At 37.5% G+C, this 27,858-nt stretch overlaps 1 protein-coding gene across 4 annotated transcripts in view; it reads left to right on the top strand.

Moving 5' to 3' along the window:
- Nucleotides 1–27,858, top strand: part of DMD (dystrophin) — a gene marked incomplete at its 5' end in the record, with an annotated part of 1,290,802 nt that overhangs the window by 512,287 nt on the left and 750,657 nt on the right. For all 4 annotated transcript variants that reach the window (XM_084279200.1, XM_084279202.1, XM_084279199.1 and 1 more), the window contains 4 exons: nt 3,245–3,346; nt 3,452–3,559; nt 11,376–11,555; nt 17,050–17,225. In XM_084279200.1, coding sequence (XP_084135326.1) covers nt 3,245–3,346; nt 3,452–3,559; nt 11,376–11,555; nt 17,050–17,225 — 566 coding nt within the window. The remainder of the gene's footprint in view (nt 1–3,244; nt 3,347–3,451; nt 3,560–11,375; nt 11,556–17,049; nt 17,226–27,858) is intronic.

Here is a 27,858-nt window from a genome sequence, read left to right on the forward strand (position 1 = left end):
TTCAAAGGGATTCAGTCAGTTTCTCTGGAGACTTGTTTTCCCAGGTGTTGGGAACAAAATCTTTGGTGCAGTCTGAGTTTTCGGGCATCGCACAGGATATTTACAGCATGAACCACTATTTGATGTGAATAAGGAGGCAAAGCTGGGTGCCATATGATTTATTAGTCACTATCTACTTTATAAATAGACAGTTCTGACATGATATTTCTCACTTGAAACTTTGTGTCTTCAACCTATACAACCAAACAGTATATCTTGGTGTCATGGTTGTCACTATCTTTCATGAGAAATACCGGGTTTAAGGTAGGTCACAGTATCAACCCTTTTATCAGTGTAATTACTTAGTCATTTTACTTATTAAAATAAAAAATGTTAAACTATTGAGGGAAAAAAAGAATAATATAGGTTTTATGGAACTTTGGAATCAAATGCTGAAAGCAGTATTTTTGTGTTGACATAGCAAAACTTTTTCAGTACGCATTTTTTAAATGCCATACCAGTTATTTGATCTTGTACTCTTGAGATTTTGGTGTTGTCTAGGCAATAAATATTTTTCAAGGTATATCACAGTGTTAGAGGCAGGTTGATTAAGATGGCACTGCTGGTGATGTATTTCTTTGTGAGGACTTGTTAAGAAAAATAGCTGCTTCAACGTGAGAGATTTAAAAATGATTCCAGTATAAGGGGCTTTTATAAAATATTTTTTATCAATAAAAGATTCTCCTGTACTTCTAAAACATCAAAAGAATGCAATGTATTATATGGTATAAAAAGTAGTATAGCCGTAAAGATAGGGAGAAAATTTGATGCTTAGCATAATTTAAATTTAAGCAATTGAATACAATATGCTGATGCATATGGAGAAATTAACTGAGAATGAACGTGACAATGCAATTACATGTGTGCCTGTTGCCATCATAAAGCACAACAGTCATTGTATATCAATGACAAAGGACATTCAGAATGTGTGATTACTTGATTTACGGATGGTTATGTGTGATGTATTCATATGGAACTGTGTTTAAATAGTTAGTGGTTGAAAGGGAGGTGTTTAAGTGTAAATTTACTGATTCCAAGACTGAGTCTACATCTCACCTGTATGACTTCCGTTGATATTCCTACGTCAGTTATCTAATACGGTGCGTGGGATGTACAACTTCAAATTCATTTTGGTTTGCTTTGTATTCTAACAGAGAATATTTAGTGTGTTCTCCTTGAAAAGGAGTAACAAAATTATTTTTTTTTATATTCTTTAACCAGAATTTGGGAAGGGATTAAAGAGATAAGAAAAAAAATATCCATTTAAGTATTATTTTTCAATTTATCTCAATAATGTTATCTGTCCAGTGCAATTACTTGATTCTTGATTGCTTAATAATTAAATAAATAGTTTGCTATTTGTTTGTGCAGATTAGTGTACATTTCCACCAGCTCCAAGTTTTTCTTTGTATCTATTATATAAGCTGTTTTTCAAGATGAAGATGTAAGAGCTTGCATAACTCATGGTACTTCACACTTTAAAAATTTAATTTTCTTCAAAAAAAAAAAATGTGGATACTATGAAAGTCCATTCATTCTTTTTCAGAGGTCCTGTTTGAATTAAATGTTTTTTCTTGTCAAAGACCATGTATTTGACCTGTAAGCGAATTCAAAGTTTCAGGCACATGCAAACTATTGATTAAATTGGTGCTGTGCAGTTTACTCTGATCTACGCCTGCATTACCAATGGTGAGGTGTCTGGTCATGAAAAGACTTTTCTAAATACATTAATCTAACTCAGAGGTGCCAAAACCTTTGCTGCTTGAACCAGGATGATTTATGAATCCTTCAGTAAAAGCTGTAAGTGTATTTTTAAAATGTAGTACATAATTAGCATCCATAAGCTTCAGTGTAAATCAGGAACAAAACCAACCAAATGTGATCCACCTCACCATCTGTACATATAAAATTGTAGAAATTAAGAGATTTAAGGCATATAGGGAAAATAAAATACTCAGGGTTGTACCTTGTTAAAGAATAAGAAGTCACTTCTTGTGACTTCATTGAATCACATACAACGGTTTTTACTAGTTTACTGATAATAATTATTCTGAATTGTGGCAATTACTAGGAAAGAGTCTCAGATCAGGGTTCAGATTAGAAGCAGCTGTGATAGAAGGGATGCTTGTGACTTTTAAACTAGTAATGAGAAAGTAAATCACTCAAGGTAAAAAAAAGTTTGATTGAATTTAAAAAAACTGAGTGCTGGATATTGCAGATCTCAGTTGTCTTCAGGGCTTGGAGAAAAAGGATGGAGAGGTGGATTGAGCTAAACTGGAAATGTAATCAGATTCAGGATAAATGAAACAATATAATGTATCTTTTTCTTGTATTAAGATTCTTTCATTTCTTATAAAAGAAACTGACATAATTTTAATTCCTTGGGTTTAAAAATTCACCATTTGCATGCTACATTTTTGCTAAAATTGTTATAATCCCTATGAAAAATGTGTAAAAATTAAATATATAAAATATGTCAAGTTGTAAGGGACCCATAACTATCACTGAGTGAATAAATGAATATGGAAAAAAATTCTTTTTGTGAAGACACACTTTTGAAGTAGATGAAAAACTAAGAATGAAGTAGTATAGAATATCTTGCAGATTTTATAAGGCTGCTTTTTATTTGGAAGGAGCTGAATAATTTGTATATAATTCTCAGGGGTAATTAAATCACTGTAAATTGTTGCAATAAAAGTTTTACAGAATGTCGCACCATCACAGCAATTAAAAGGTGCTATTTTTTATTATTTTTTCCCCACTGCAGTATTTTAAAACATGCAAGAATTGAGATCAACTGCAGTGATGGTGCAACTTAAGAACCAGATATATTTTCCGTTGTTCATCTCTTTGGGACACCATTATTGCATTTCATGTAGTTATGGTTTGAGCATTACAAAGTTTTGAAACTGAGTTGGTTTTGAGAACGTAGTACCAGAAACTTAGTAGAAAAATGTGTATTGAATTTATCTCTTTTTTGGCTCTGTTGCTTTTTCTATTCTCTCCATTTTGGTTTTATTTCAAATGGTGGTAAGATTCATTTCAGTGTGCATGCAAGATATTTCAAAGGCTTAAGACTGTAAAAAAGGGAAATATGGAATGAAGTTGTTTTCACAAAAATCTGTAATGCCTTAGAACAATCAGATTGCTTTGTTTAAAAAAAAAAGTAAACAAATGCAAACCTCTATTGTGTGTTTCTTTCTAGCACTTTGGAAAACGGTGGGCAGCCATCTGCAGATGGACAGAAGACCGATGGGTCCTTCTGCAAGATATTCTTCGTAAATGGCAGCACTTTGCAGAAGAGCAGGTGAGTAGACTTTCTGGTTATCAGTTGGAACGTTCTTCAAAAAAATTGCACTGGGATAGATCTGACTGAAGCCTTTTCATTCTCTTCTCTCCAATTTTCTTTCAGTTCCTTTTTGATGAATGGCTTACTGAGAAAGAGGACGCTGTGAGGAAAATTCATACAACTGGCTTTAAAGATCAAAATGAAATGCTTTCCAGTCTAAGTAAATTAGCTGTACGTAATCTTCATCCTCCTATTTTAAGTTTAACTTGAACTTTAACTTATGAGTTTGAGTGCAGGTGGCTCTCCTTTGAGAGATCCCACTCTCAAGACAATATGGTTTAACAGTACAGCTGTTTCATACTTTGTGAATGGATGTTGCATCACATGAATGAAATAGGTTGGTCCAAGGCATTGGAGATAAAGGAACCAATACATACAGATGTTTTCACTGGTTGTGTCTTCAGTTAAAAGTTTATGAACTGAAATAGCTGTATATTTATATATAATATATATAATATATATCTTTAAATATATTTATATTTATACTGAAAGTTTTTTTATTGATGTGAATTATGTGTATATTAAAATCATAAAATATTTTGGCTTGGAAGAGACTTTCAAAGGCCATATAGTCCACCGCCTCTCAATTAGCAGGGACATCTTCCACTAGATCAGGTTGCTTGGAGTCCTGTCCAATCTGACCTTGAATAGTTGCAGGGGTGGGGTATCTACCACTTCTCTGTGCAACCTGCTCTAGTGTTTCAATACCCTCATTGTAAAAAATGTCCTTCTTGTATCTGACTAAAAATACCTTCTTTTAGTTTAAAACCATTGCCCCTTGTCCTGTTGCAACAGGCCTTGCTAAAAAGTAAGTCCCCATCTTTCTTATTAGTACCCATAAAGCACTGGAATTATGCTATAAGGTCTGGAGCCTTCTCTTCTCCAGGCTGAATGCCCCCAATTGTCTCAGCCTTTCTTCATAAGAAACATGTTCTATCCTTCTGATTTCTTTTGTGGCCTTTCTCCAGACCCACTCCAACAGTCTTTCCTCTGCTAAGGACTTTGGAGCTGAACACAGCACTCCAGTTAGGGTCTCAGGAGGCAAAGCAGAGGGGGAGAATCTTCTCCTCAACCTGCTGTCCATGATTCTTTTCACAGGATGTGGTTGGCTTTCTGGGCTATGAGCACACATTGTCAGCTCATGTCCATCAATAACCCAAAGCCCTTCTCAGGGCTGCTCCCAATCCCTTTATCCTTCAAACTGTACTGATAGTGAGGGTTGCCCTGACCCATCTGCAAAACTTGATCTCATTTATTCTTGTGAGGTTCATATAGGCTTACTTTTCAAGTTGGTCTGGGTCCCTCTGGATGACATCCTGTTCCTCAGGTATGTCAACTGCACCACTCAGCTTAGTTGCATCTGAAAACTTGCTGAGAGTGCAATCAGTCCCATTGATGAAGAATGCTACCAGTTCCAGTACATACACAAAGGACACCCTGTGTCACCAGTCTCCACCTGGACACAAAGCCTTTGACCATCTAACCAATTCCTCATCCACTGCACAGTTCATCCATCAAATCCATATCCCTCCAATTTAAAGAGAAAGATGTTGTGGGTGACTGTGTCAAAGGTTCTACAGAGTTCAGATGACATTCAATAGTTCAACTCTTGTCCACTGATGTAGTCACTCCATCATAGAACACCACTAAGTTGGTCAAGAGGACTTGCCCTTGATGAAACCATGCCAGATGTGTTGAATCGTCTCTGTCCTCCATGTTCCTCCCTTCTAGGAGGATCTGTTCCATGATATTCCCAGGCATAGAGGTGAGGCTGAGAGGTCAGCAGTTTTCCAGAATCCTCCTTTCTACTCTTTTTAAAAATAGGTGCAATTTTTCCCTTTTTTCAATCACCAGTGACTTCACCTGACTGCCATGACTTTTCAAGTATTATGGACTTGCCAACTACAATAGAAAATTCCCTCAGGACTCTGCTTTGAGTCTTGTCAGATGCCATAGCCATAGGTTCATCAGGGTCTCACAAACCTGATCTTCTCTTACAGTGGGAGGGACTTTCCTCCCCTAGTTCCCATTTGCAGTCCTTTCATTCAAGAGGTGTATGCAGAGAAGTTGCCAGTGAAGACTGAAGCAAATAAGTTGTTGAGCACCTCAGCCTTCTCCTCGTCTGTTCTTATTAGTTGGCCAGTCTTGTTCAGCAGGAGGACTATACTTTTTTTGACATTCCTTTTCCAGCTGATGTACCCGTAGAAGCCCTTATATACTTTGCCTCCCTTGCTAGGTTCAGCTCCAGTTGTGCCTTGGCTTTCTTGACCCTATGCCCACAAAACTGGCAGTGTCCCTGTACTCTTCCCAGGACATCTATCCCTGCATCCACTGCCTGTGTGGTTCCTTCCTCTCTCCTAGTTTGATTAGCATGTCTCAACTCAGCCATGCCAATCTCATGCCTTCCTTGCCCAATTTCTTACACCTGGGAATCAAGAGCTCTTGTGCTCTGTGGAAGGCATCCTTAAAGATCTGCCAGCTCTGCTCTGCTCCCTTGTTCCTGAGGACAGTTTCCTAGAGGGTCCTAGTGACTAACTCCTTGAACAAATGGAAAATGGATTTCCTAATATTCAGGGCCCTAACTTTCAGCAATTTCCTGAATTGTGTTCAGCTTGCTGTGCTACTTTTCCAGCAGATGTTGGAGTGGTTGAAGTCCCCCAGCAGGACAAGAGCCTAGATGGGCAGCAAGGGGATATGCCTGCTACACCAAGCGTAGACTTGCTTCCATTTACTCCTTTCCTTCAAACTACCGCCTTCATCCTAGTTGGGGGAGGATGCAGGATTTCCTTAATCTTGGTTTTTTTTCTGGTGCCTGTTTCTGTCTCAGAGAGGGCAGAACTTAGCTCCAACAGTCTATCCCTTTTTCAGGCTCCTTGATGCTCCTTAACCTTAGTATTTCCTCTTGAAGCTGTGTGTGTGAGACTTGAGTATATATGTATAAGTACAAAGACATATGAGTGAGTTCTTCTCATATATCAAAACTGTTATATATTCCTTGAACTTGTAAAAGCTGAAGACTCAAAAGTTGTGAAATGCTGACATTAGTGTTACTTTCCTACTATACTTCAACTGTATTTCAGGAATCTAGTTGTATACATAAAATGCACCTTCTTCAATGTGTCCTCTACCTCACTCTTCAAAAATACTTCACTGTGCATCAGCTTCATAGAGGGAATGTAGGTCTGACTGGCGTAGACAGATGCTGTACCTGTCACAGACTAGACTTACAGTTTTATCACATTAGCACCTTTGTAAAGAAGAGTATGGTATGTGTTGTTTTTTCACGTAATAATGACTGTTTATGCCTCTAGGGAAAAGAAACATTCATGTCCATGCTTTTGTTAAAATAGATAAATTATTATTGCTCTAAATAGGAGCTTCCTCAGTAATCTTCTGTTTAAACAGAACTATAGTTATTTGTTTAGTCAAGTAGGGGCAAAAAAAGTGTCCTAGGCTCTATTTCAAGACCTGCTTTAACAGTTTGCATATAAGAATTTTCAAGCAGGAAAGATTCTCAGGTTATTATTAACTATTTGGTTATACAGCAAGCTCAATCTTAGATTTTAAAAAAATATTTTAGAATTTATGTCCTCTTTGTTCTTGCGTATTAAAATGAGAAACATTTGGGCTTTTGGTCAATAAAAATACCATGATATTTCTGAAGTTAATATTTGGTGATCCCCACCGTGCCCTGCCCCGCCCCCCCCCCCCCCCCAAAAAAAAAAAATTGAAGAACCCAAACTCATTGTCAGCATAATCTTAAGAAACTTTATTATGCTGTTGCATTCACTTTTTTTTTTCCTCTCTGTAGCTCTTTAGGGGCCAATAAATCCATATATTTAATCAAAATCCAAGTGCAAAGATTGCTTAGGATTAAGTCAATTTCTTTGTGAAGGAAAGGAACACTTCATGTAGTCAGTTGTCTCAATGCATATGCTTCTTGCAAATTCTAGTAATCTAATGTGCAAGCAGTCTTGAAATTGACTTCAAGCCAGGTTTTTGTTAATACATAATGAATTAGAGGCAACTCAGGATGCTTTACAGTGCCTTCATGAAGAAAAAAATATGGCAAGAAAATCAGTTTTATTCAATAAATTAGTATTCGTGGATTTCAGCAAGGTCCTGGAGGAGAGAGGAATTGGCGATTGAAATATTTATCTCAAATTGTTTAGTAGCAAGCTGTTAATGGTTTGAAAGTGTTAAGGGTAAGACTAGTTTGGCTACCTTTCAGAAATGGAAATATTGTGTGAAGAATAAAATACTTTCCATTACTATTTTTTTAAAAAATTGGTTAATTAAATAAATACTCACTCTTATGAAGTTAATTAAGTTGCCAGCTTAAATTGTTAAGGATTAATCTCATAAAAGCATTGACAGCCTTTCATGAAACTGAATGTTTGAACACCAATGTAAATAAAATGATTCTTCCATCCCCCTGGACCTCAACAATAATTGTGTCATCCTTGACAGAACAGGCAGGATTTATTAATAACAACTTCATCTTTTCTACACATGAATAATTTTTATATTTTTAGAAATAGCTGATCCATAATGCAGTAGTTTAGAAATGTAAATGTTGGTGGCATGTTGGAGAAACATGTTGCCTCTTTCTTTGACTTGTAGCAGAAAAATATTTTCTACTTGTGGAATTTCTCTACCAGGTTTTAGACCTAGTAGTGGTCATCTCCAAATCCCAGTGAGTGCATTCAGTGCCAAATTGTCAGGTGCTTTGTGCTTGTAAGATTTACTATTCTCTGAATCATGGGGAATTTGTATAAATGCATAGTGCCCATGAAAATCCTGCTCAGGGAATTTATTCTTCCACTCTTGGACTGGCTTTTAGAAATAGGGAAAAATGGGATCATGTTATCCTGACCCTAGCATGGAAATCATTCCTGTCTTTTGGCATATGTTGTTTTGGCCACAGAGATGTGTTTGGGTGTAGTAAAGGAGAAGCTGGCATGAAAAATCACCTTTATAATTAGGCCAACTTGTTCCAGAAGGTGAGTCTGCGGAACATTAAACATGCATTCTTTTACTAATATTGAAATGTTTATATTCTTAATAAATGGTAGCTCAGTCCCTCAGTTTTCTGATAGTTTTCAGCAGGAAATCACAGTATTGTTTTGTCCTGGCAGATCTTAAGAATTTCAGATTTGATACCATGATAGGCCATAAGAGCTTCCAGTCTATTTTTTCTGTCTTTCTCACATGCACACCTTGGCAAGAGTAAGGTCGTGTCCCTTAGCCAGATTTCAGTCTCTGAAGCCTAAAGGAAATTTCTGAAAGTATTTTACTAAATCATTTAGCATTATGACTGTTCATTTGAAATTCTACAACCCTCCTACAACCCTCCTAAGCCTTCTAAAGTGCCTGAAGTGAAATAGGTTTGATGAGATGCAGTTCACAGTGTGAAAAAAAATGTTTACGCTTACATCACATTAATCATTACATCTCATAGGAACAAATAGAAGGGAGATTAAGAAAGAACAACTTGTAATTTTCATGCATATTTGCAGTTTAGGATACTTCCAAAGAAATCAGGATTTAACTACTGTAGAAATATGTCAGTGTCATCTTTGCAATAAATTTGTCTCATATTTCTCATGTGGGAGGAAATACACCATTAATTTTAGTTTATATGGTTTCTGATAGTAAGTACTATTACTGCTTAAAAGTAAGTTTTCATTTACAAACATTTCTTAAACTGGTAGTTGATGTTCATATATTTTCAGACACTTGCAAAGATTTTCAAAAAGCAGAAAGATTGAGATTGTCTCTGAACCAAAATCTCTGCGTAAGAATTTATGTTATAGGATTGCTAGAAGATTTTGCATCCCAAATTCTAATTATTTGACTTAGTGTAAGCAAGTATGTGTGTCCCCAAAATTTGATCTAATGATATGACTTCAGAAGTACCAGTATTAACATATATTAGTTATCTGTAGGTTCTTTCTGAGACATGATTCTCCCAAACCGGGAGAAAGAGGCAAGTTAAAAAATATAAATAGAACTATGTAAATTAAACTGGTATTTGGTTTGTTGTCAAAATACTCTAATGTATGGAAGTGGGGATACACTCTGAGAAGTGGAAGACAAAATGTTTTGGAATCCATCTAATAGAAGAGAGATTTTTGGTGTCCCAAAGGTACTGATGCTATTGTGGGTTAGCATTGGCTGGCTGTGAGGTACCACGCTCCCACTCCCCTGCATCAGTGAGGAAGGGACAGAAAATAAGATGAAAAGCTCATTAGTCAAGATGAGAGCAGGGAGATCACTCACTGACTGTTGTCACAGGCAAACCAGACATGACTTGGGGAAAACTAATTTATTGCCAACCAAGTCAGAGTGGGATAATGAGAAATAAGAATGATCTTAAAGCATCTTCCCCATATCCCTCCCTTCTTCCCAGGCTCAGCTCCACTCCCAATTTTTCTACCTCCTCCTTCTTGAGCAGCGCAGAAGAATGGGGAATGGGTATTGTGGTCAGTTCACAACACTTTTTTTCTCAGCTGTAACTTCCTCTTCACTGCTGTTTCCCTGCTCCAGTGCTGGTCCTTCCCATAGGAGACAGTCTTTAACAAACTGCTGCAACATGTGTCCTTCACAAATGGCTCCAGCGTTGGTCCCTCCTGTGGAACTGCCATCCTTCAGGACCAGACAGCTTCAGCATGGGACCCTGATGGGGTCACAAGTCCTGCCAGCATACCTGTTCAGGCATGGGCTCCTCTCTCCATGGGCCACAGGTCCTGCCAGAAGCCCCAGCTACAGTGTGGTTTCTCCACAGAGTCACAGCTTCCTTCAGAAACATACACCTGTTCCAGCATAGGGTTCTTCAGATGAACAGCCTGCATTACCATGGTCTTCACGGTGGGCTGTAGGGTCATCTCTGCTCTGGCTCCTGGAGCACATCCTTCCCCTCGTCTGACCTTGGTGTCTGCAGTGCTGTTTCTCTCATGTTTTTCTCACACCTCTCTTTCACAGCTGCTGTGCAGAAATTTTTACTGTTTCTTAACATTTTCACTGAGATACCACCAGAGTCGCTGATGGGCTCAGCTTTGAGCAACAGTGGGTCTGGTTTGGAGCCTTCTGGAACTGGTTCTGTTAGACGTGAGGGCATCCCCTGGTATCTTCTCACAGAAGCCACCCTTGCAGCCCTCCTGCTGCCAGAATCTTGCCATGTCCTTTTGTTTTTTTCCACACTCTGTGCTGGTTTTGTCTGGGACAGAGTTAATTTTCTCCATAACTGGTCAGAGGCTGGTCAGAGGCTGTGTTTTGTATTTGTGCTCAAAGTACAGTTGGTAACACAGGGATGTGCCTGCACAGAGCGAAGACCTTCGCTGCCTCTCACACCAGCTCACCAGCAGAGCTCCTGAGGTTCCTGCAGGTTTCCCATTCCCTGGGAGCTATGTGGGCAGAGCCTGCCAAGATCTGAGGAAGATGAAAAATATATGATTCTGCAGTATTACCAAAACTAAAATTATTTTCTATGAGCTTTTGGGGGAAGGTGGGGAGGTGTATCCTGGTTTGGGTTTTTAATTTACTTTTTTCCTAGTAAAAAGAGGTTTTCCCCAGTGAGTTTTAATATGCAATATATGGCAAAGTACAACAAAACGTTAAAGAAACATTGTTTGAAGTGTTCATATAGTTGTTAATATTAGTGCAGTTTTAAGGTTATTAATGTCACACAGCTGTTAGCTTTTTGATTTATGTTGCCACCTGAGGCACTGCTGTGATGCCTGGAGTTGCTCCACCTGTCACATTACATTGTTTTGTGAAGTGCAATGTGTCCATTCCACTATGTCAGCTCTGCCAGCAGTTTTACAGTGGCAACAGCAGGGAAGATTAGGAGTTTGTATGAAATACCCTTACCCACTTTGGGGTTTCTGTGATGCTCTCTCTACGATTTTTCTTCTAAGTTTATTGTTTTGAGATTTTTTTCTCCTGTATGAATTACTATTCTTCCTGCTGTTCCTTTGTTTAACAGGTCCTAAAAGGAGATCTAGAAATGAAAAGGCAAATGATGAGTAAGCTGAAGTTGCTCAGCCAAGACCTCTTCGTAGCCGTGAAAAATAAAGCGATGGCTCAAAAGCTGGAAAGTCGTCTTGAAAATTTTGCCCAGCGTTGGGATAGCCTTGTGCAGAAGGTGGATAGCAATTCTAAACAGGTTTGTTAAAAACATTATTTTGTCAGTTGATGCCAGTCAAATGCTTGAAGTACTTTTGGAGTCATTTGTCATATTGCTTTAAATGCTTTCCCTGCACAATTGCTTAAGATATATTTTAATTTTAGGTGTGAATACAACTGTAATATAACTTTCCAAAATTTTATTCATTTCTTTAGCTTTGATCTGTTTGTGTAGTGTTGATTACTTTCTTGGGTTGTTAACTATGTTTTCAGGGATGATACAATCCATAACAAAAATACACTTTCCAGTTAATTTATTTTTAGGCTATAAGTGTTGGTCACTACAAATGCACTGTCTTTATGACTGTCTCTGTGGAATAACACTAAGTCAGTTCGCTAGTTAGAGAAAAATTATTTTTATTTCTTTTTAACAGTGAAATTTTATAATAGATTACTGGTTTATTTCTGCTTATGGTACACTAATTTACAGAGAGAAGCCATAAAAAGTTTTCTGGAAAAACGAAGAAGTCAATTCATACCTGTAGACAAAATGCCAGTGAAAAAGAATATAGTCTGGTCCATTATGTTAACCATAATTTATCAAAAAAGAAATAGGGGTTTAAAGGTTCACAATTTTTAAACCAATAACAAAAATCAGCGCTCTGGTATAGTACTGCAAACATATTTTTTCCAATTTTTTTTTCTAGCCATCTGTCAGCATCTCTTTCTAATTGAATTTGAACCCAGATCATCTCACTTTTTTCCCATTTCATTATCTCATCAATATTGAGTTACTTTTATGCTATCATTGTATGACTGGTGAAACAGACATTAAGACTTTTTAATGATAACATGGTTCAGAATGTTACTGCATGCACCTCTGTCCATAAAGGCCCTCGTGTCATTTTGGTCAGTTTGATTCAATTCCCTTGACCATATTGTACTTTTTTGCTGCTGTATATTAATGCTTCTACCAACTTACATTTGAGTCATTAAATGAAAGCTGCTAATCTTCTCATAGTGAGCAGAATACCTCTGAATGACCTTGCTTCCAACCCATACCTTAATGTTTTAGTTTGCTATGTGATAGTTTCTTGTGTAGCTGAAGTTGGAAAAAAGAAGAAACAGAAGAAAACTGGAAAAGGATACATTTCACTTTGTAACAAAAGGGAAAAGAAATTTGTGCTACACAGCTTTTGTAACACTTGAGAAATAGATTTGACTGTTATATATTTGATCTAGGAAACCTGTTGCTTCAAAGCAGAGGAAACTCCAGAGATGCATTTGTAATGTGGAATGGCTAGGGTCACATGATTTGAAGAAGCTAGTAAGTCATTCCAAAGTGTTCAAGAGTTATTTAGATTGTCTATTGGTTCTAAAAGCAGATACTAGTTTTGAGAATGGAACATAGATTACAGAAAAGATAACCTTCTCATGAAATGAGCAATCCTGAGGCTGTAGATCCACACATTGTGGAGCAGCACAGGTGCTTTGGATTCACAAAAGAGTGTAACTGTTTTATCATAGCATCGCTGTTAATTAGATAAGCTTTTCCTCCAAGGAGAAGCTACTTCGCACAGCAGAGAGCTGGTGTGCTGTAGTGGGCATGCTGATTCCAGTTCTGGAGGCATCACATGTTCAGTGCTAAGAGAAGGATCGCTTCCTAAAGCGGTTTTAGATATGTCCTCCAAGAAATACTGATGGTGTCCATTTTGCCATGCATTTCTAGCTTGGCAATGCAGATGATAGTGGGGTTTAACACATTTATTAATTACAGAGGTCATTAAGAAATTTATAGACAGCAAGGAAAAAATAATCCTCCAGAAGATGTAATTATTCTCTCTGATCATGAAGTGGGGAGGGAGGGAGTTGGAATAAGGTGACAAATAAAACACTTATCAGTAAAATCTATTAGAAAATGTACATTTATCAAACTTAGATACTGACTTCAAATGAAATTTATTCCATTCATTAATAATTCTCATAGTATCCTCATAATTGCATTTCTGTCATTAGTTATTTCCTCTCTCTTACTAAAGTGTCACTAAGTGATTAACTTGTTAACAAAATAAGAAATTAAATGGAAAAGACAAGCTCAGCCTCAGTTCAAAGCTGATTCTCCAGGTTGACATAGGAAGCAGTAATACATCCCAAAGGTAAAGCGCAGAAAGTAGAATGTGAGTCCTCCCACGTTCAGCTGAATTAGTTGCTGCTGAATTTAAGCACCTAATCTGAACTCCTGACTGAAGCTTCTGCTGCAAATGAGTGGATGTCAAGGTTGAGCAAGAGACATACCTTTTAAAAAGCAGTTTTTCCTCATCAAGAGAATGTCAGCTTTCCTTTGTTGATGTCACAGTAGGAACAAGGAAAAGGGCAACTTGTTTAGACTTAAATGTATAACTTTTAGGAACTCTAAACCCTTTGTTTGTGAGTTCATTATGCGTCACTAAATTGTACTGGAAACCTTCCCAAAACAAAGAAAACACCATTCCTCATCTGAACTTCCCCACTCACTTACAAACAGTTCATCAAAGACCAGATGACAGCTCCAAAAGTGAGTGTTAAGGAAAATTATGAGTTTATCAGGACTGAGGGCACTTCCAAAGGCAGTAATAAATGATGGCATTAAAGGTAGGCTGCCATATAAAAGAGAAATAAAATGACATAAAACTACTGAAGTGCTATACACACATTGTACGTAAGTTTGCCTGGAGAGGATGAGAAGGAAGATTTAAATTTGTCCACTCTGAAAAGAGATGAGTTTTAACATGTTTCTAAGACGAGCTTGCTGATGTGAAGCTGCTGGCTGTATTTTGAAATCCTTTCAATGTGCAGCCTTGTGAGTCACCTTAGTACTTTCCATATGATTTTCTGGTGGGCTAAAGGCCTAGACTCTATTGCCCCTTCTCAGATTCATATTTGTCTGTCCAGAACTTAGAGGGTTGAGGAAACAATACTACTGTAATCTGGGCCATATTTGGATAATATTTGAAGCACACCACTTAAGTGATTAGATTCAAGAGGTGGGGTTTGTTTTGGTTTGGTTTTGGGTTTGGGGTTGGGATTTTTTTGGGGGGTTTTTGGGACTTTTCCCCCAAGAAAGCTAATGAAAGCTATTTCCTTTTTGGCACTTGCTTGATTTTTGTAAGGATTTTCTTTTACCTTCTGAAGTGTGTGTCCTTTTTAAATGTGAGCTAACTTCATGCTGCAGAGTTGCATTGCAGTGTAATCTTCAGGACCTTTTAGTCTTACACAGTCTCTAATTAGAATGATTATGAACTTCAAATTCACATCTCCATTCTCCTTTTGAAGTGTATAGTATTTAACCTCCACTCCTATTGATTAAGCCTGAAAAATTCTTCTTTATTGTTTTGACATGTAAATCATTACCCCTCACAGCATCGTGATTCGACTGCTCTGAGCGTATGATAATTGTGCTGCCTTCTTGTGCAGTGCAGTTCCCAGTCACCAGCTGAAACCATTACTCTTGTATAATTGGTAGTGTGTTGCAGATGACTCCTACAGTGCCCTAGCTGTGGTTTATTCTGTTTTACACCTTCTTCACTGTAAACTGTACCGTAGTATTGATTGGCAAATGGAAACATGACAGGATATGACCTCGAGTGTCAGAAACATCATCCTGTCATCGATTTTTGGAGAAAACCAAGTGTAGTAAGAATTTTGTGAGAAGAGGAAAGGGAGACTGTACCCAAAAGTGCATATGAGGAGCAAGCAATTATTTGAAGTGTTCTTAGCTAGAGAGTCAACCCAGGGAGAGATGACATGAGGTGTTAGCCTCAAATTTCATAGAACTCTAGACTTCAGAAGCTTTAATTTGCTTTTTGTTTCTGCCCCAAAATAAAATGAATTAAAAATTAAATTGAAAATAATTCCATGTAAAGTTATATAAAAAACTATATGTAAATTATTTGGGAGATTAAAAGAAATCCTGCTTTCAATCTTAATTTCATCATCCTCTGAGTAGTCCAGATTCTAATCTAAAGCCTAGACAGCTGGTCATTTCTAGAGCAGGAAGCAAAGCATTGAGCTGACCACTTTAAGAAAGATTGTGAAAATGACAGTGGTAATGGACTTCCCTGGTCATCACTTTCAGTGGCAGTCTGAACAAAGAGCAGAAAGACTTTTTTGTTTTGAAGACCGTGTGACAGATTCTGCAATGTTGGTAGGAAACTGGGGTATTTTTCTAGGGGTTTTTTAGCTTTATTGGTGTTGCCTGATAAGGGGATAGTGTCAGCCTCGTCACTCTTTATTTTTCAATGTAAGAAAGTATCGTGGTACTCCATTATTTGCAGCTTCTCCATTATTTGTAGAAACCTTAATGTCTCAAGAACTAAGGTAACTCTGGACTCTTTATATATAACAGAAATTGGTTTTCTGATGCAAGAACTAATAGATTATGCTTGTATATGTACCTAGTTCCATGGAATTTTAGTCACTGGAATTCCTGAGGCTGAACTGGAAAGTTTCTCTAATTCTTGCGTATTGTCAATAAGCAAAGAAGCAGGGCTCTTCTGGTGCTGCTTTTCCAGCTCATGGTATAACTTCTTCTTTTTATTTTTCATTTCACTGAAGCTAAATTATGAGATGGTCATTGGAGCTGTGATTGGAACATATTGAGCAATGAGCCATCGTTTGAGAGAACCCAAAAAAGAAGTGACCCATTTCTTATGACTTAAGGGACCTGAGAACAGCTGCCCATGCTTAAGTGGGAAGTTGGTAGTTTGGTGCTATATAGAAACAAATATAAATGGCAGTACATGTACACCCAGTATCTTTCAAACAAATATGAGCAGAAAAAAAATCTCATAATATTTTTTGATAATGCAGCTGAAATATATGACAGTTTTTTGTTTTCATATTACCAAGCAGACTTAAGTGTGTTTAGATTAGCGGTGCAATGCATTATGTGTATTATTTTCTTTTATGACCCCTTACAATAGTTTTTAATTATTGAATAACACCGATGCAAACTATTTTGCCTTCTAGTGTGTGTTTTCTAATTTTAGATTTCCTGACAGAAATCTAACTACCCTTTTGTACCAGTAAGTTGTGATGAATTGCATTCTAGTTTGAAAATTATTATAAATGGTAAAAATAGCAATTGGTAATTTAGTGCAGTTACTATGCCTTCATTGCTTCCCAAGGAATAAGTCTTCAGAATGGAGACAGAGTAACATACAGCATTAGTAACATTTTATATGTTAGCTTTAATTCAATTCCCTCATAAAATTGACCATTCACCACTTCTCTTCATTCAGTGTGATTTAGAGGGAGACATAAGTTCATTCTGCTTAGGATCCTTTCTGATTTTGGTACTGAGTTCTGTAGAGATCTTGTTCACGCAGCATGAGTCAGACAAAACAATTTGAGTTGCATATAGTTTGTTTTTTTTTCTGAAGGTCAGCCTATGATCAGACGACAGCAGCTTCTCATTATTCTCTATTGCTACTCCAAACAGTCTTTACTGAAGTCTTTCAAACAATGTGTGACCTCTGTTTTAATACTTCTCACAGATTTCGCAGGCTGTCACTACCACTCAGACATCACTAACACAGACAACTGTAATGGAAACTGTAACTATGGTGACCACAAGAGAACAAATCCTGGTTAAGCATGCTAAAGAGGAACTCCCACCACCTCCACCCCACAAAAAGAGGCAACTCCTTGTGGATTCAGAAATTAGGAAGAGGTGAGAATCATTAAGAGGCAGAGGGAGAATACTAATAGAGTTTGTATGAGAATGAAAAAATAGTCACTTGAATGCAATACTTTGCTGTATACTTTGAGATTAAAATTGTATTTCTGTTCTCTTAAGGTATTTGCTCAGGATCAGTTGTGGATGTTTTTTGTGCTTCTAGTCTAACTATTTTGCAGTTTTAATCATTGCTTCAATATAATTGTAATAGCAATTATAGTCAGTAGAATGCCTTATGTAAGGCATTGGCATTAGAGGGCTTCCACTTGGTAGTTGTCTTTAAACTTGAAGGAGAAACAGCATTCAATTAGTTCTCAGATCTTTGTGTTCTTTGAAAAGATATTTTTTAGTAGTTAGAATACTAGCAGTGCAGATATCGCCTAGTTTCTAAAGTTCAGGCTGTATTCCTTCTGGCTTATTGGTCACCAATAAAAATGATATTTCTACAGAGAAAGAGTTAATGTTTAGTGAAACATGCAATTATCATTATTTTCAGATTTTTCCCTGTGTAATTAAGTACAAATGCGAAGGGATTTTGAGACTAATACTGAACACTTATTAAAGTCACAAGAAAAAATTTTGATGAGTCTAAGTAGAATTGGCTCAAGCACTGAGTAAGATCCTAAGAAGGTAGACTTCAAACACTCATTGTAATATTTGTTTTGGAAATGTTTTTTGATATTCAGATAAACATATGAACTCCAAGGTAACAGATACAAAGACTGAAAGAAATGTTTAACTGCACTTAGTGTCTCATTTTTATAGAAAGTATCTTAGTTTAGTTCTACATGTTTTCAATAATAGGTTATTTTCTTGTAACATTAGCTTATTAAGAATGTGCTATACCAAGAAAAGGAGAAATATTTTTTTTTTATTGAAAGAGTATGTAATTGAAAAAATAGATAATTAGCATCACATTATTTGTATATAGTCATCTGTTGTGGTTTTGTTCCAACTGGCAGCTAAGCGTCACGCAGCTAGCCACTCATTTTTCCCTGGTTGGGATGGGGGAGACAATTGGAAGTGTGAAAGGGAGAAAACTCTTGGATTGAAATAATGACAGTTCAATAAGTAAAGCAAAAGCCAATGCACAAGCAAAGCAAACCAAGGAGTTCATTCACCGCTTCCCGTTGGCAGGCAGATGATCACCCATCTCCAGAAGAACAGGGCTCCAGCATGCCTGACCGTGACTTGGGAAGACCAAGGATATAATTCTTAACATCCCCCTCTTCCTCTTTCTTCCTCCAGCTTTATATGACCCCTTTGGTCAGTTGAGGTCAGCTGTCCTGGCTGTGTCCCCTCCCAACTCCTTGTGCAGCCCCAGCCTGCTCACTGATGGGATGGGCGCAGAGGCAGAAAACACCTTGGCTCTTTGTGAGAGCTCTTTAAGCAGTAACAAAAACATCCCAGTATTATCAACACTGTTTTCAGCACAAATCCCAGACAGACCCCTATACTATCTTCTATGGAGGAAACTAATACTATCCCAGACAAAATCAGTACTTTAATAGTAGTCTGTGTTTTCTTTCTTGCTCATATTCCTTTGATTTAACTTACTACTGAATTTAGAATTGGCTGGGACAATACAGACTTCTAATTCACCATGAGAGGAAACTGCTGGAGGGTGGGAATTAGCTGGATTATAGGAACTGTTTATGTTCAGAAATAGCTCATTTTATATCAACTGAGAGTTATAAAATTCTATAAGAGTTTTAGCTATTGTCTATGTAAAGCATTGCAACTAGCAAGGATATTTAGAAATTTGATGGATCCTTGTACAAAAAATAGGATATCTTATCAAATTGGAGGCTATGATTGCTTGCAGGTCTGCTACCAAATTAAGAGTGTTAATGTTTTTTACCATTGCATAGTAGGTTTTGAGGAGGGTTGATGTATGTTTTATGGTATCTAAGATATTCATTCACCACTTTTTGTTAAACTTCCACATGAGAGTCAAGATACGAACCTTAGAACAATTGGTAGTTCTGTCTTTGTCTAGGATGATGATTCTATGATTTTAGATAATTGAACAAATTGTGTTTTCTTACACAAACCTGAAGTCAGAATCCTTTTCATTGCTGCACAGATCGGATTTTCATTTTGATTTGGTAGGAAAGCAAGCTGAATTCTAGCAGGAAGAAGGGAGTTCATTGCTTAATACGCTTTAATGTGGTCTAACTAGCTGGAATATTTCTTTGTGTGCAGGATGGATTTGTTTTAAGAATGCAATCATAGCATCATATGAGAACTAGTTGTTCATGACTGTTCATTGAATAACTGTGAGTGGACTTACGGTATGGTAATGTGTAAAGTGAACAGACATAGACATCTCCATAGCTGGTGCAGCAGGTTGTATGATGGTTATGTTGTCTGAAAGCAGCATTTCTTTCCATTTTTATATCACTTTTTTGGCATTTCTAACTGAACAGCTGAAAAAAGACTATGTACCTTTCCCCTCTAGAAAGTCCAAGCTGGTGTTCCAAAGTGGGAGGACTAGTTAATAAACAGCTTCAGAGGAATGCTTTGAGAGGAAACTTTAGGGAAGAAGCTTCAGCTGAGAATAATGGTTATTGTGCATGCTTTTATTAAAACATAAATATGCAGCCTTAGAAACTAGTACGTTTGACAGTATGCTGTTGTCTTTTTCCAGCATAATAAATTTATAATGAGCATAAGTGTAACGATGGGAAAATTCATCTTAAAACTACTTTGCTCAACTAAAATGTCTGTGTGCACTGGTGACTTTTTCATCATTGCTTTTTTGCTGGGACAACCTCATGGTTGTACTCCTAAATGGTCAGTCAGTTATTTTATGGGCCCCTTGTGGGCTGCAAGATCTTTCAGAGTATTCTTTGTGTATATTTAGTTGTACCTACACCTAAGGACAAACAAAGTTTAGTACTGCACAGCTTTTGTTTTTTTCAAATAAACTAAGAGAATGTGGGTTCTCAACATACCCTTCCTTACATGGTTGTACATAGTATGTGTGTGTTTATGTTAAAAATTTTCCCTGAACACTTAATGACTTAGGATTGATGATCCTGTACTGCTTAGTTTTTGTTTAATTAAAAACCCTCACCAATTACTGAATGCTTGCCAGAAGCTTCAGAAGCTGTGTCCACTTTCTGCAGCCATGGTACAACACACTGCATGCTCTTGCTTTGTATTTTGGGGGCCAAGGGATAATGGCACGTTGAAGATTGGGACTTTTTTTGAGATGGTAAATACTACTTCAAGATTTTATCAGTTATTTCATCTGTTCTGAAGCCTCGGTCAGTGTTGTTGCTGCAGAAGAGTATGCCTGAAATAAATGCATCAGGCTCAGTTGCCACATATTTGGAAAGATTTGTGCTCCAGGTTAGTCCTTCCTGTGGTCTTAATATTTTGGAAAGACTAAAGAATGTCTTAAAGAAGCATTGAACCTGCAGTGTGAATTGTTAGGTGCTTAGTTTCAAGGAGGAAGAAAGAGTAGTTTGGGTACTCTGCAAATATTGCATTAGTGGACTGCAAAAGAGAATGGTCTCCAGCTATTTAGCTGAGGAGACACAACTGATGGCTAAGATCAAAGTAACAAGCTTTCTAGAATGCTTTTTGTTTTCACATTTCCAAGTGCTTTGGAAGGATTAGAAGTCTCCATTATAGTGTCCGCTTATACTGAAGATATTGAGAGAAAGAATTTGACTTGTAGACCAAAGGCATACACAGGATTGAATGTCACATTTCCATTACTCCAGTTCACTGTGCTGTAAATGCATAGGAAAGAACCTGCTGATTTTTCTTGCCTCCTTTTTTAAATAAACGGTGGAAAGCAGAGCTAAGAAGCATGTGACTTTTTTTTTTTTAAACTTTCTTTCTTCTGCCATTACCAACCCCAAAAAATCTAAAACTACCTCAGAAGTAATGATTCAGAATTTCAGAATAATTCAGGTCTGACCTAAGATCTGTAACTGGTCACTCCTTTTCCCAAAGGAATTAAATTGAAACTGAAAAGGAAAAAAATACTTGGAGCTTAATAATAAAAGCATTGAAAGTATCAGGCATTAGCACTAGAGATAAACGTAACACAGATGAAGTCTTAGGATGAAAAAACCCGACCTGTAAAGGGCAGAAAGGGCTACGTTTTTGTTCTCATGGTATTTACATGTTATGGAAAAAAAACAGATTAGTTGTGTAGCATGGAAAAATCTGAATATTACTCTGGTTCTAAATAAAAATTAGGTTAGAGCTGCTTAATATTTTACCATATTTCTAATATCACTGTTCTTTGATAATGTCCTTTCTTTGTCGTTTAGGAAATAACTTCATACATGCTTCCTAATGATTTCAAGGAAAGTCTATTTGTCATAATATTATGGATATAATGTTAATCTTCGGGTTAGAAAGATATTTTATGCACTTTGAAGAGAAAGTCATGTTAAAATAGGATAGTTGCTCCATCTAGTGGTGTTTGTTGTTTTGTTGGTTCTCTTTTTCATTTAACAAGTTAATTGTTTGAAGAAAGTAGCCTTCGTTTCTTTGAAAATTATTACATTTAGGATTCTAATGCTTCATTATTTAGGCAAGTTTGTATTTGTGTAGAAAAATGTATCAAAGGAAAAAATATAACCACTTGTTCAAAGTATTTTTTTTTGGATAGCTATTGTTTCAAATTGCCCATTGTTGTCCAGTGAATTATATTAGTCAGAATTAATATAATTAGAACTATCTGCATCAAGCATAGTCATCACTTGGGAAGTCAAATGTCATCACTCCAAATGTTCCTCCCTTCCTTCTCTTTCCCACAGCTTTATATGCTGAGCATGACATCATATGGTATGGGATATCCCTTTGGTCTGTTAGGGTCAGCTGTCCCGACTGTGTCCCGTCCCAGCTCCTTGTGCACCAGAGCCTGCTTGCTGGTGGGGTGGGCTGAGGCAGAAAAGGCCTTGGTTCTGTGTGAGCACTGCTCAACAATAACAAAACCATCCCTGTGTTTGCGTCACTGCTTTCATCACAAATCCAAAGCAGAGCCCTGTACTAGCTTCTGTGGGAAAAAAACCCCAAAACTCTACCCCAGTGAAAATAAGGACAAGGAAGAATAATTTATAAACATTTTCATTTAGAGTATAAGAAGAGGTATGGATATAGTGAGGTCTGTAAACATGGATGCTTTATAACTTCTTCGTGCTCATTGGTTTTTAACCCTTTATCCTATCTGTGAGGTGAGAAATGGCAAAGTGACAAATACACTTGGAAAATATATTTCCTAATTAACTATTTAGTGTCTCAAATTACCTCCTGTACTATAGGAGTTGGCACTCACTGGAAGGCATGACGACTGGCCTTAAAACTGCTTCCCATCTCTAGCTGTTTGCTGAAGACAACTGGTGTTAATAAATATACTCTACAACTACATCTAGATCTTCATTTGCCTGCCATAAGCGATATGCAGTGGGTCTGTCAGAATTTCTGCAATGCTTTCCTTATGACAGTTCAGGAGTTACTACTCAGGCTGGGGAAGGTATGTTTTATAGCAACGTCAGTGGTAAGATAAATAGTTGGGTAATGAAGGAGAACTATGAGGCTAATAAGGTGGTACTAGTGAAGTTTCTGAAGGAGAATTACATTTGGGATCAATCTAGAATTTTCTTTGATGCCTTGATGTGCATTATAAAAATGTGCTGGTAAGAATGTTGATAAGGCTAAACTGAATAAACCTCAAGGGTACAGGGAAGTCCGGAATATCATTCAGAAAGAAAATAAAATTGTTTAAGGGCTGAACTAAAAAAAAATAGGAAGGGAAAAATATTTATTAGGACAAATGAGCTGTTGAATTAGGAGATAAGAACGAGACTATTTATCAACTAATGGCTCATCAGCTACAAATATAGAGGAGGAAGACAGACAGCAGGCAATTAGTTCATCACTCAATAGTTGTGCCAATGGGCATTGTATACTGCAAAGTTGTTCTTTGGCATACTCTAGGCAATGAAAAGCTACAAGCTGAGAAACGCTACTGGTGAGCTAGGCATTTCAGCCCAGCAATGGAAATTCAGCATGGTTCATGGATCAAAGTAGTATCATTCCCTACTAGATCAATGTGTAGGCGAATGGTCTTCAGTCTGCCCAAGATACACAGTGGTGATATCCTTGGTGTGGTTTTGTTTGGAGGGAAATGAAAAACTAAATGATCAAAGGAAATTTTGCAGCAGTTTCTATCTGTTGAAAGGCTTGAAGTATTAAAACCACTACTCTGCTAGCAATAACACAGGTTCAGTTTCAATGTTACATTCAATCAATTCAGAGAAAAAGTATAAGCCATGATGGCCATCCGACAGCAGGGTACTTCACTACTTTTTTCTATGTGAACTTGTACAACATCGAAGTTGTTTGTATAAGTACAAGGAAGGTCAGTGCATGCACATTACTTCACTGTCATAATCTTACTGGGGCAGTGTATGAAAGAAGGTAATGATGAATTTACACTATATCATTGTCTTTCCCTAGATGATCATAGAATCACAGAACGTTAGGAGTTGGAAGGGGCCTTGAAAGATCATCTAGTCCAACTCCCCTGCCAGAGAAGGATCACCTAGACTAAACTGCACAGGAACACATCCAGGCAGGTTTTGAATGTCTCCAGAGAAGGAGACTCCACAACCTCTCTGGGCAGTCTGTTCCAGTGCTCCCTCACTCTCATAGTGAAAAAGTTTTTTCTTATATTCACATGGAGCTTTCTATGCTCCAGCTTGCACCTCTTTCCCCTTGTCCTATCATTGGACATCACTGAGAAGAGCCTGGCTCCATCCTCCTGACTCTCACACTTTACATATTTACAAACATTAATAAGGTCACATTAATGATGTTTACTCTTCACTGTGAGAACCACCACAGTCCTTTGTAAAGTGTATTGCACAGACAGACAAAGGATTATAGTCAGTCAGCCCTTTGATTATCATTGTGAAATTAATGCTTGTTAGTTAGTGATTTCCAGAGGGTATTTGATTATACAGGGGACTCGTAGTAGGACTTGAATGTCATACGTTCCTGGATATTTGGGTTAGAAATTCCATGCACAGAAACAGAAAAACGAAATATAACTAAGTTGTAAAATGCCTTAAGGGTGAGGTTTGTCACCTGTTTTATTCAGAAAAAGAAGGACAAGCTAGAACCAGGAATCATTTTTGAACAAGTACATGTGATGATTTCAGCAAGAGCATTTTGAATGAGAATCTGAAGTGGACATATGGCTCAGTATGATCCAGGAAATCAGTTTGTGGGGTACTTCTATGGAAATTTGAATGGCATGGATGAAAAATGTGAAGGTGTTTTTTCAAGCATGCTCTGGAATAAAAGAGATGGTATTTGAACTCATCTGACATGTGCTGGCCTGTAGAGAGAGGGCAGTGAGAGCAATAAAAGATAGTATCTCTCTTGTGGAATAGCAGAAGAAAAGACTAATTGGAAAATTAAACCATGAGTGCTGTATAAAGAATAAATCCTCTGCTACAGATTACATTTTTAGGTGGGGAGCAAGCTAACATGCCTGTTAAAGTAAGGTAATTATTTAGAGTAATTGTCTCAAGTGATTTGTTTTTAGTGTCTTCTATGGGCTTACCTTAACAAATTCTACATGCACTCAACTTTATTGGGTTGGAAAGGTGATATTGCATTGCTTTTTAATGTCAAAAGTAGTGTCGTACTTAGGAGATTTAAAGACTGTATTGATCCTTTGATATCAATCTAGAGTTAATATAGTTTGCAGCTGCAGCTGTGCTCAAAAAGGAAATGTCCAATCATCATAGCAGAATGATTAAATGCCATACCCTACCTGGATTTCCCAGTTTTATACAAGCTGAATATGAGAGAGAATTTTTTTTCCCCAAGTAATCGAAAAATGTCTTTATGTTAAGGATATTTATGTGCAGCAAAAAGCTACTTAGAATTAACTTTCATGTCTTTTAATCCTTTTCTTCCCTCTCTTTATAGCCCATTTTTGGGGCAGGAGACTTTGTAGAGTTATATTTATCTCTAGAAGAAACTGCAAGTGACAGAACAATCTGTTACGTGAGATTGGCTCTGTCAAGAGGCTGTCTGGCTGTGGCTAATACTTACCACCATCTGATGAATCTGTGGGCCATGGGATATACTCCTGATTATTTTGTTGTACTATCAAAATTGTCCCAGATTCTCCCATTCCTCTTCCAGGGAGGATGTTGCAGAGGCAGGGGTTTAGTCCTTTAAGAAATGAAGAAATGATCACTGGCAAACATTTTTGCTCTTATCGGTTTCCATGCTATGCCAGGCTAATACTAGGCTATTCTTCAGAAAGTTGGTGTTTGGTGCTACTTACCTGCAGTTTAGGAATGGAACAAGCACAAGAAATAATACAATTTTGCCTGCAATCAAGGGAGTTCGTTACTAATGGACTGTTAATTTGCCTTCATTGTTATCAGATGTCTGATACTCTGTGGTAATCTCCAGTCTCCTGCTTCTTTGTGCCAGTGCTATAAAACATGCTAGTTGCCACAAGAGCTGACAGCAGCAAGAGCACCAGATTTAGCAACAGATTTAAGGTGAAAGAACTGGTCCTTACTACTTTGCATACTTTGTCTATGAGATTACTGACCAGGAGGAGAGTGGGGAATGGGGAACGTGTTGGTAGCAGGGAACAGCAACACTTTCCCTAACCCGGGCAGCCAATTTGGAAGACTGTTTTGTAGAGTGCTTACTGAGTTTGAAGAACCAAAGTTGGAGAGCATGGAAATCCCCATACAGTTGAGAACTTACAGGCTGACCAAATTCTGTCTTGACTGTTGTAACAGGTTCCCTTGTTTCTTGTTTGCCTGGGTTGCTGACAAGCCACAAACCCAGACACTTGTGTCAAACAGAGGGTGGTACATGCTTACTTCTCTGTCTTTATGCATTGAGAGGAAGGGATGCCATCCAGAGGGAGCTTAACAGGCTTGAGAAATGGGCCCATGTGAACATCCCAAAGTTCAACAAGGCCAAGTGCAAGGTCCTGCACATGGGTCAGTGCAATCCCAAATGCAACTAACAGGCTGGGCAAAGAATGGATTGAGAACAGCCCTGAGGACTTGGGGTGGCTGGTAGATGAGAAGCTCAACCCGAGTTGGCAATGCATGTTTGTAGCCCAGAAAGCCAACCATGTCCAGCATGAACACCAGGTTGAGTAAGGTATTTCGATCCCTTTACTCCACTATTGTTAGATTCCACCTGGAGTATTGTGTTCAGCTCTGGAACCCCAAACATATTAGGACCTGTTAGAGGAGGGCCACAAATATGATCAGAGGGCTGGAGCACCTCTCCTCTGAAGACAGGCTGAGAGAGTTGGGATTTCTTCAGTCTGGAGAAGAGAAGGCATTATTCCAGTACCTAAAGGGGGCCTTCAAGAAAGCTGGAGAGGGACTTTTTACAAGGGCATGTGGTGATAGGATGAGGGGTAATGGTTTTAAACTGAAAGAGGGAAGATTTAGCTTAGATATAAGGAAGAAATTTTTATCTTATGGTAGTGAAGCACTGGCACGTGTGGCCCAAAGAAGATGCAGCTGCCCCTTCCCTGGGGGACTTCAAGGATGGGGCTTTAGGCAACCTGGTCTAGTGGAGGGCGTCCCTGCCCATGGTAGGGGGTTTGAAACTTTTGTGATCTTTAAGGTCCCTTCAAACCCCAGCCATTCTATGGTTTTATGATTTTGGAAAAAAGTATATGCTGGATTTGGGGGCTTTCTTGTAGCACAGCAATCCTCAAATGGCATAACAGTCCTTAGGTACATGGTCTAATTTAGCTGACCTAATATATCCCATACTGTGGACTTCAGGAGCCCTAGACACTTGTCTAGTAGAACTTTACATTACTGATCATTCTTAAATTGTGCAGAGTTATGGTAATCATCATTAGATCTTGTGTATAGATAATTTATATAAAGAATTGTATTAGAAAGATCTATGAATTAATTAGGTTTTATGTTGTAATCCGGTCCATTAACTTTAAAAGTGTGTGTTCTCTACTTTAAGATGTGTTAAACAGTCCTAAGTCATTGTTGCAAAAATACACATTTTTCATTCTCCTGATGAAATCAGTGGGTTTAGATATGAAGTTACTGCTTGGAACTTGTTGAATATATAGTATTCCAGTTTTATGTGGGAATACTGGATTTCATAGTTTTGCTCTCTTCTAGTCTTAAAATTTCATGAGAAAATTTATCAAATATGCAGCTGTTATATGCAGAACACTATATTTCAAGAATTGCAATTGATTTAATGTCAGATAGGATCAGAAATAAAGTTGATGTTGGAAGCTCCTAACTAGCAGTGCAGTTCAAGGGATTAGAATTTGATACCAGCATATAGATTCCCTGAACCATCTGGGAATTTTTGTTTGTTTTCCACCTCTGAATTTATAATTCTTTATAAAATGAGGATTTTTACATCTTTCATTACTTCAGAATCATTTTTTTTTCCTTTAATGAGTGTTCAAACAGTATTAATGGAAATTGCTTTATCAATATTATTCCTAAGAGTTTATAATTTGTATACTGGGCTGGAATTAAGAACGTGTATGATACTTCTTTCTTCTGCTTTCATTATTTATTCCTCAGTCTTTCTCACCAAGTTGTTAAATGGAGTC

This window comes from Gallinula chloropus (assembly GCF_964237585.1).
Source record: "Gallinula chloropus genome assembly, chromosome: 1".
NCBI classification, from domain to species: Eukaryota; Metazoa; Chordata; class Aves; order Gruiformes; family Rallidae; genus Gallinula; species Gallinula chloropus.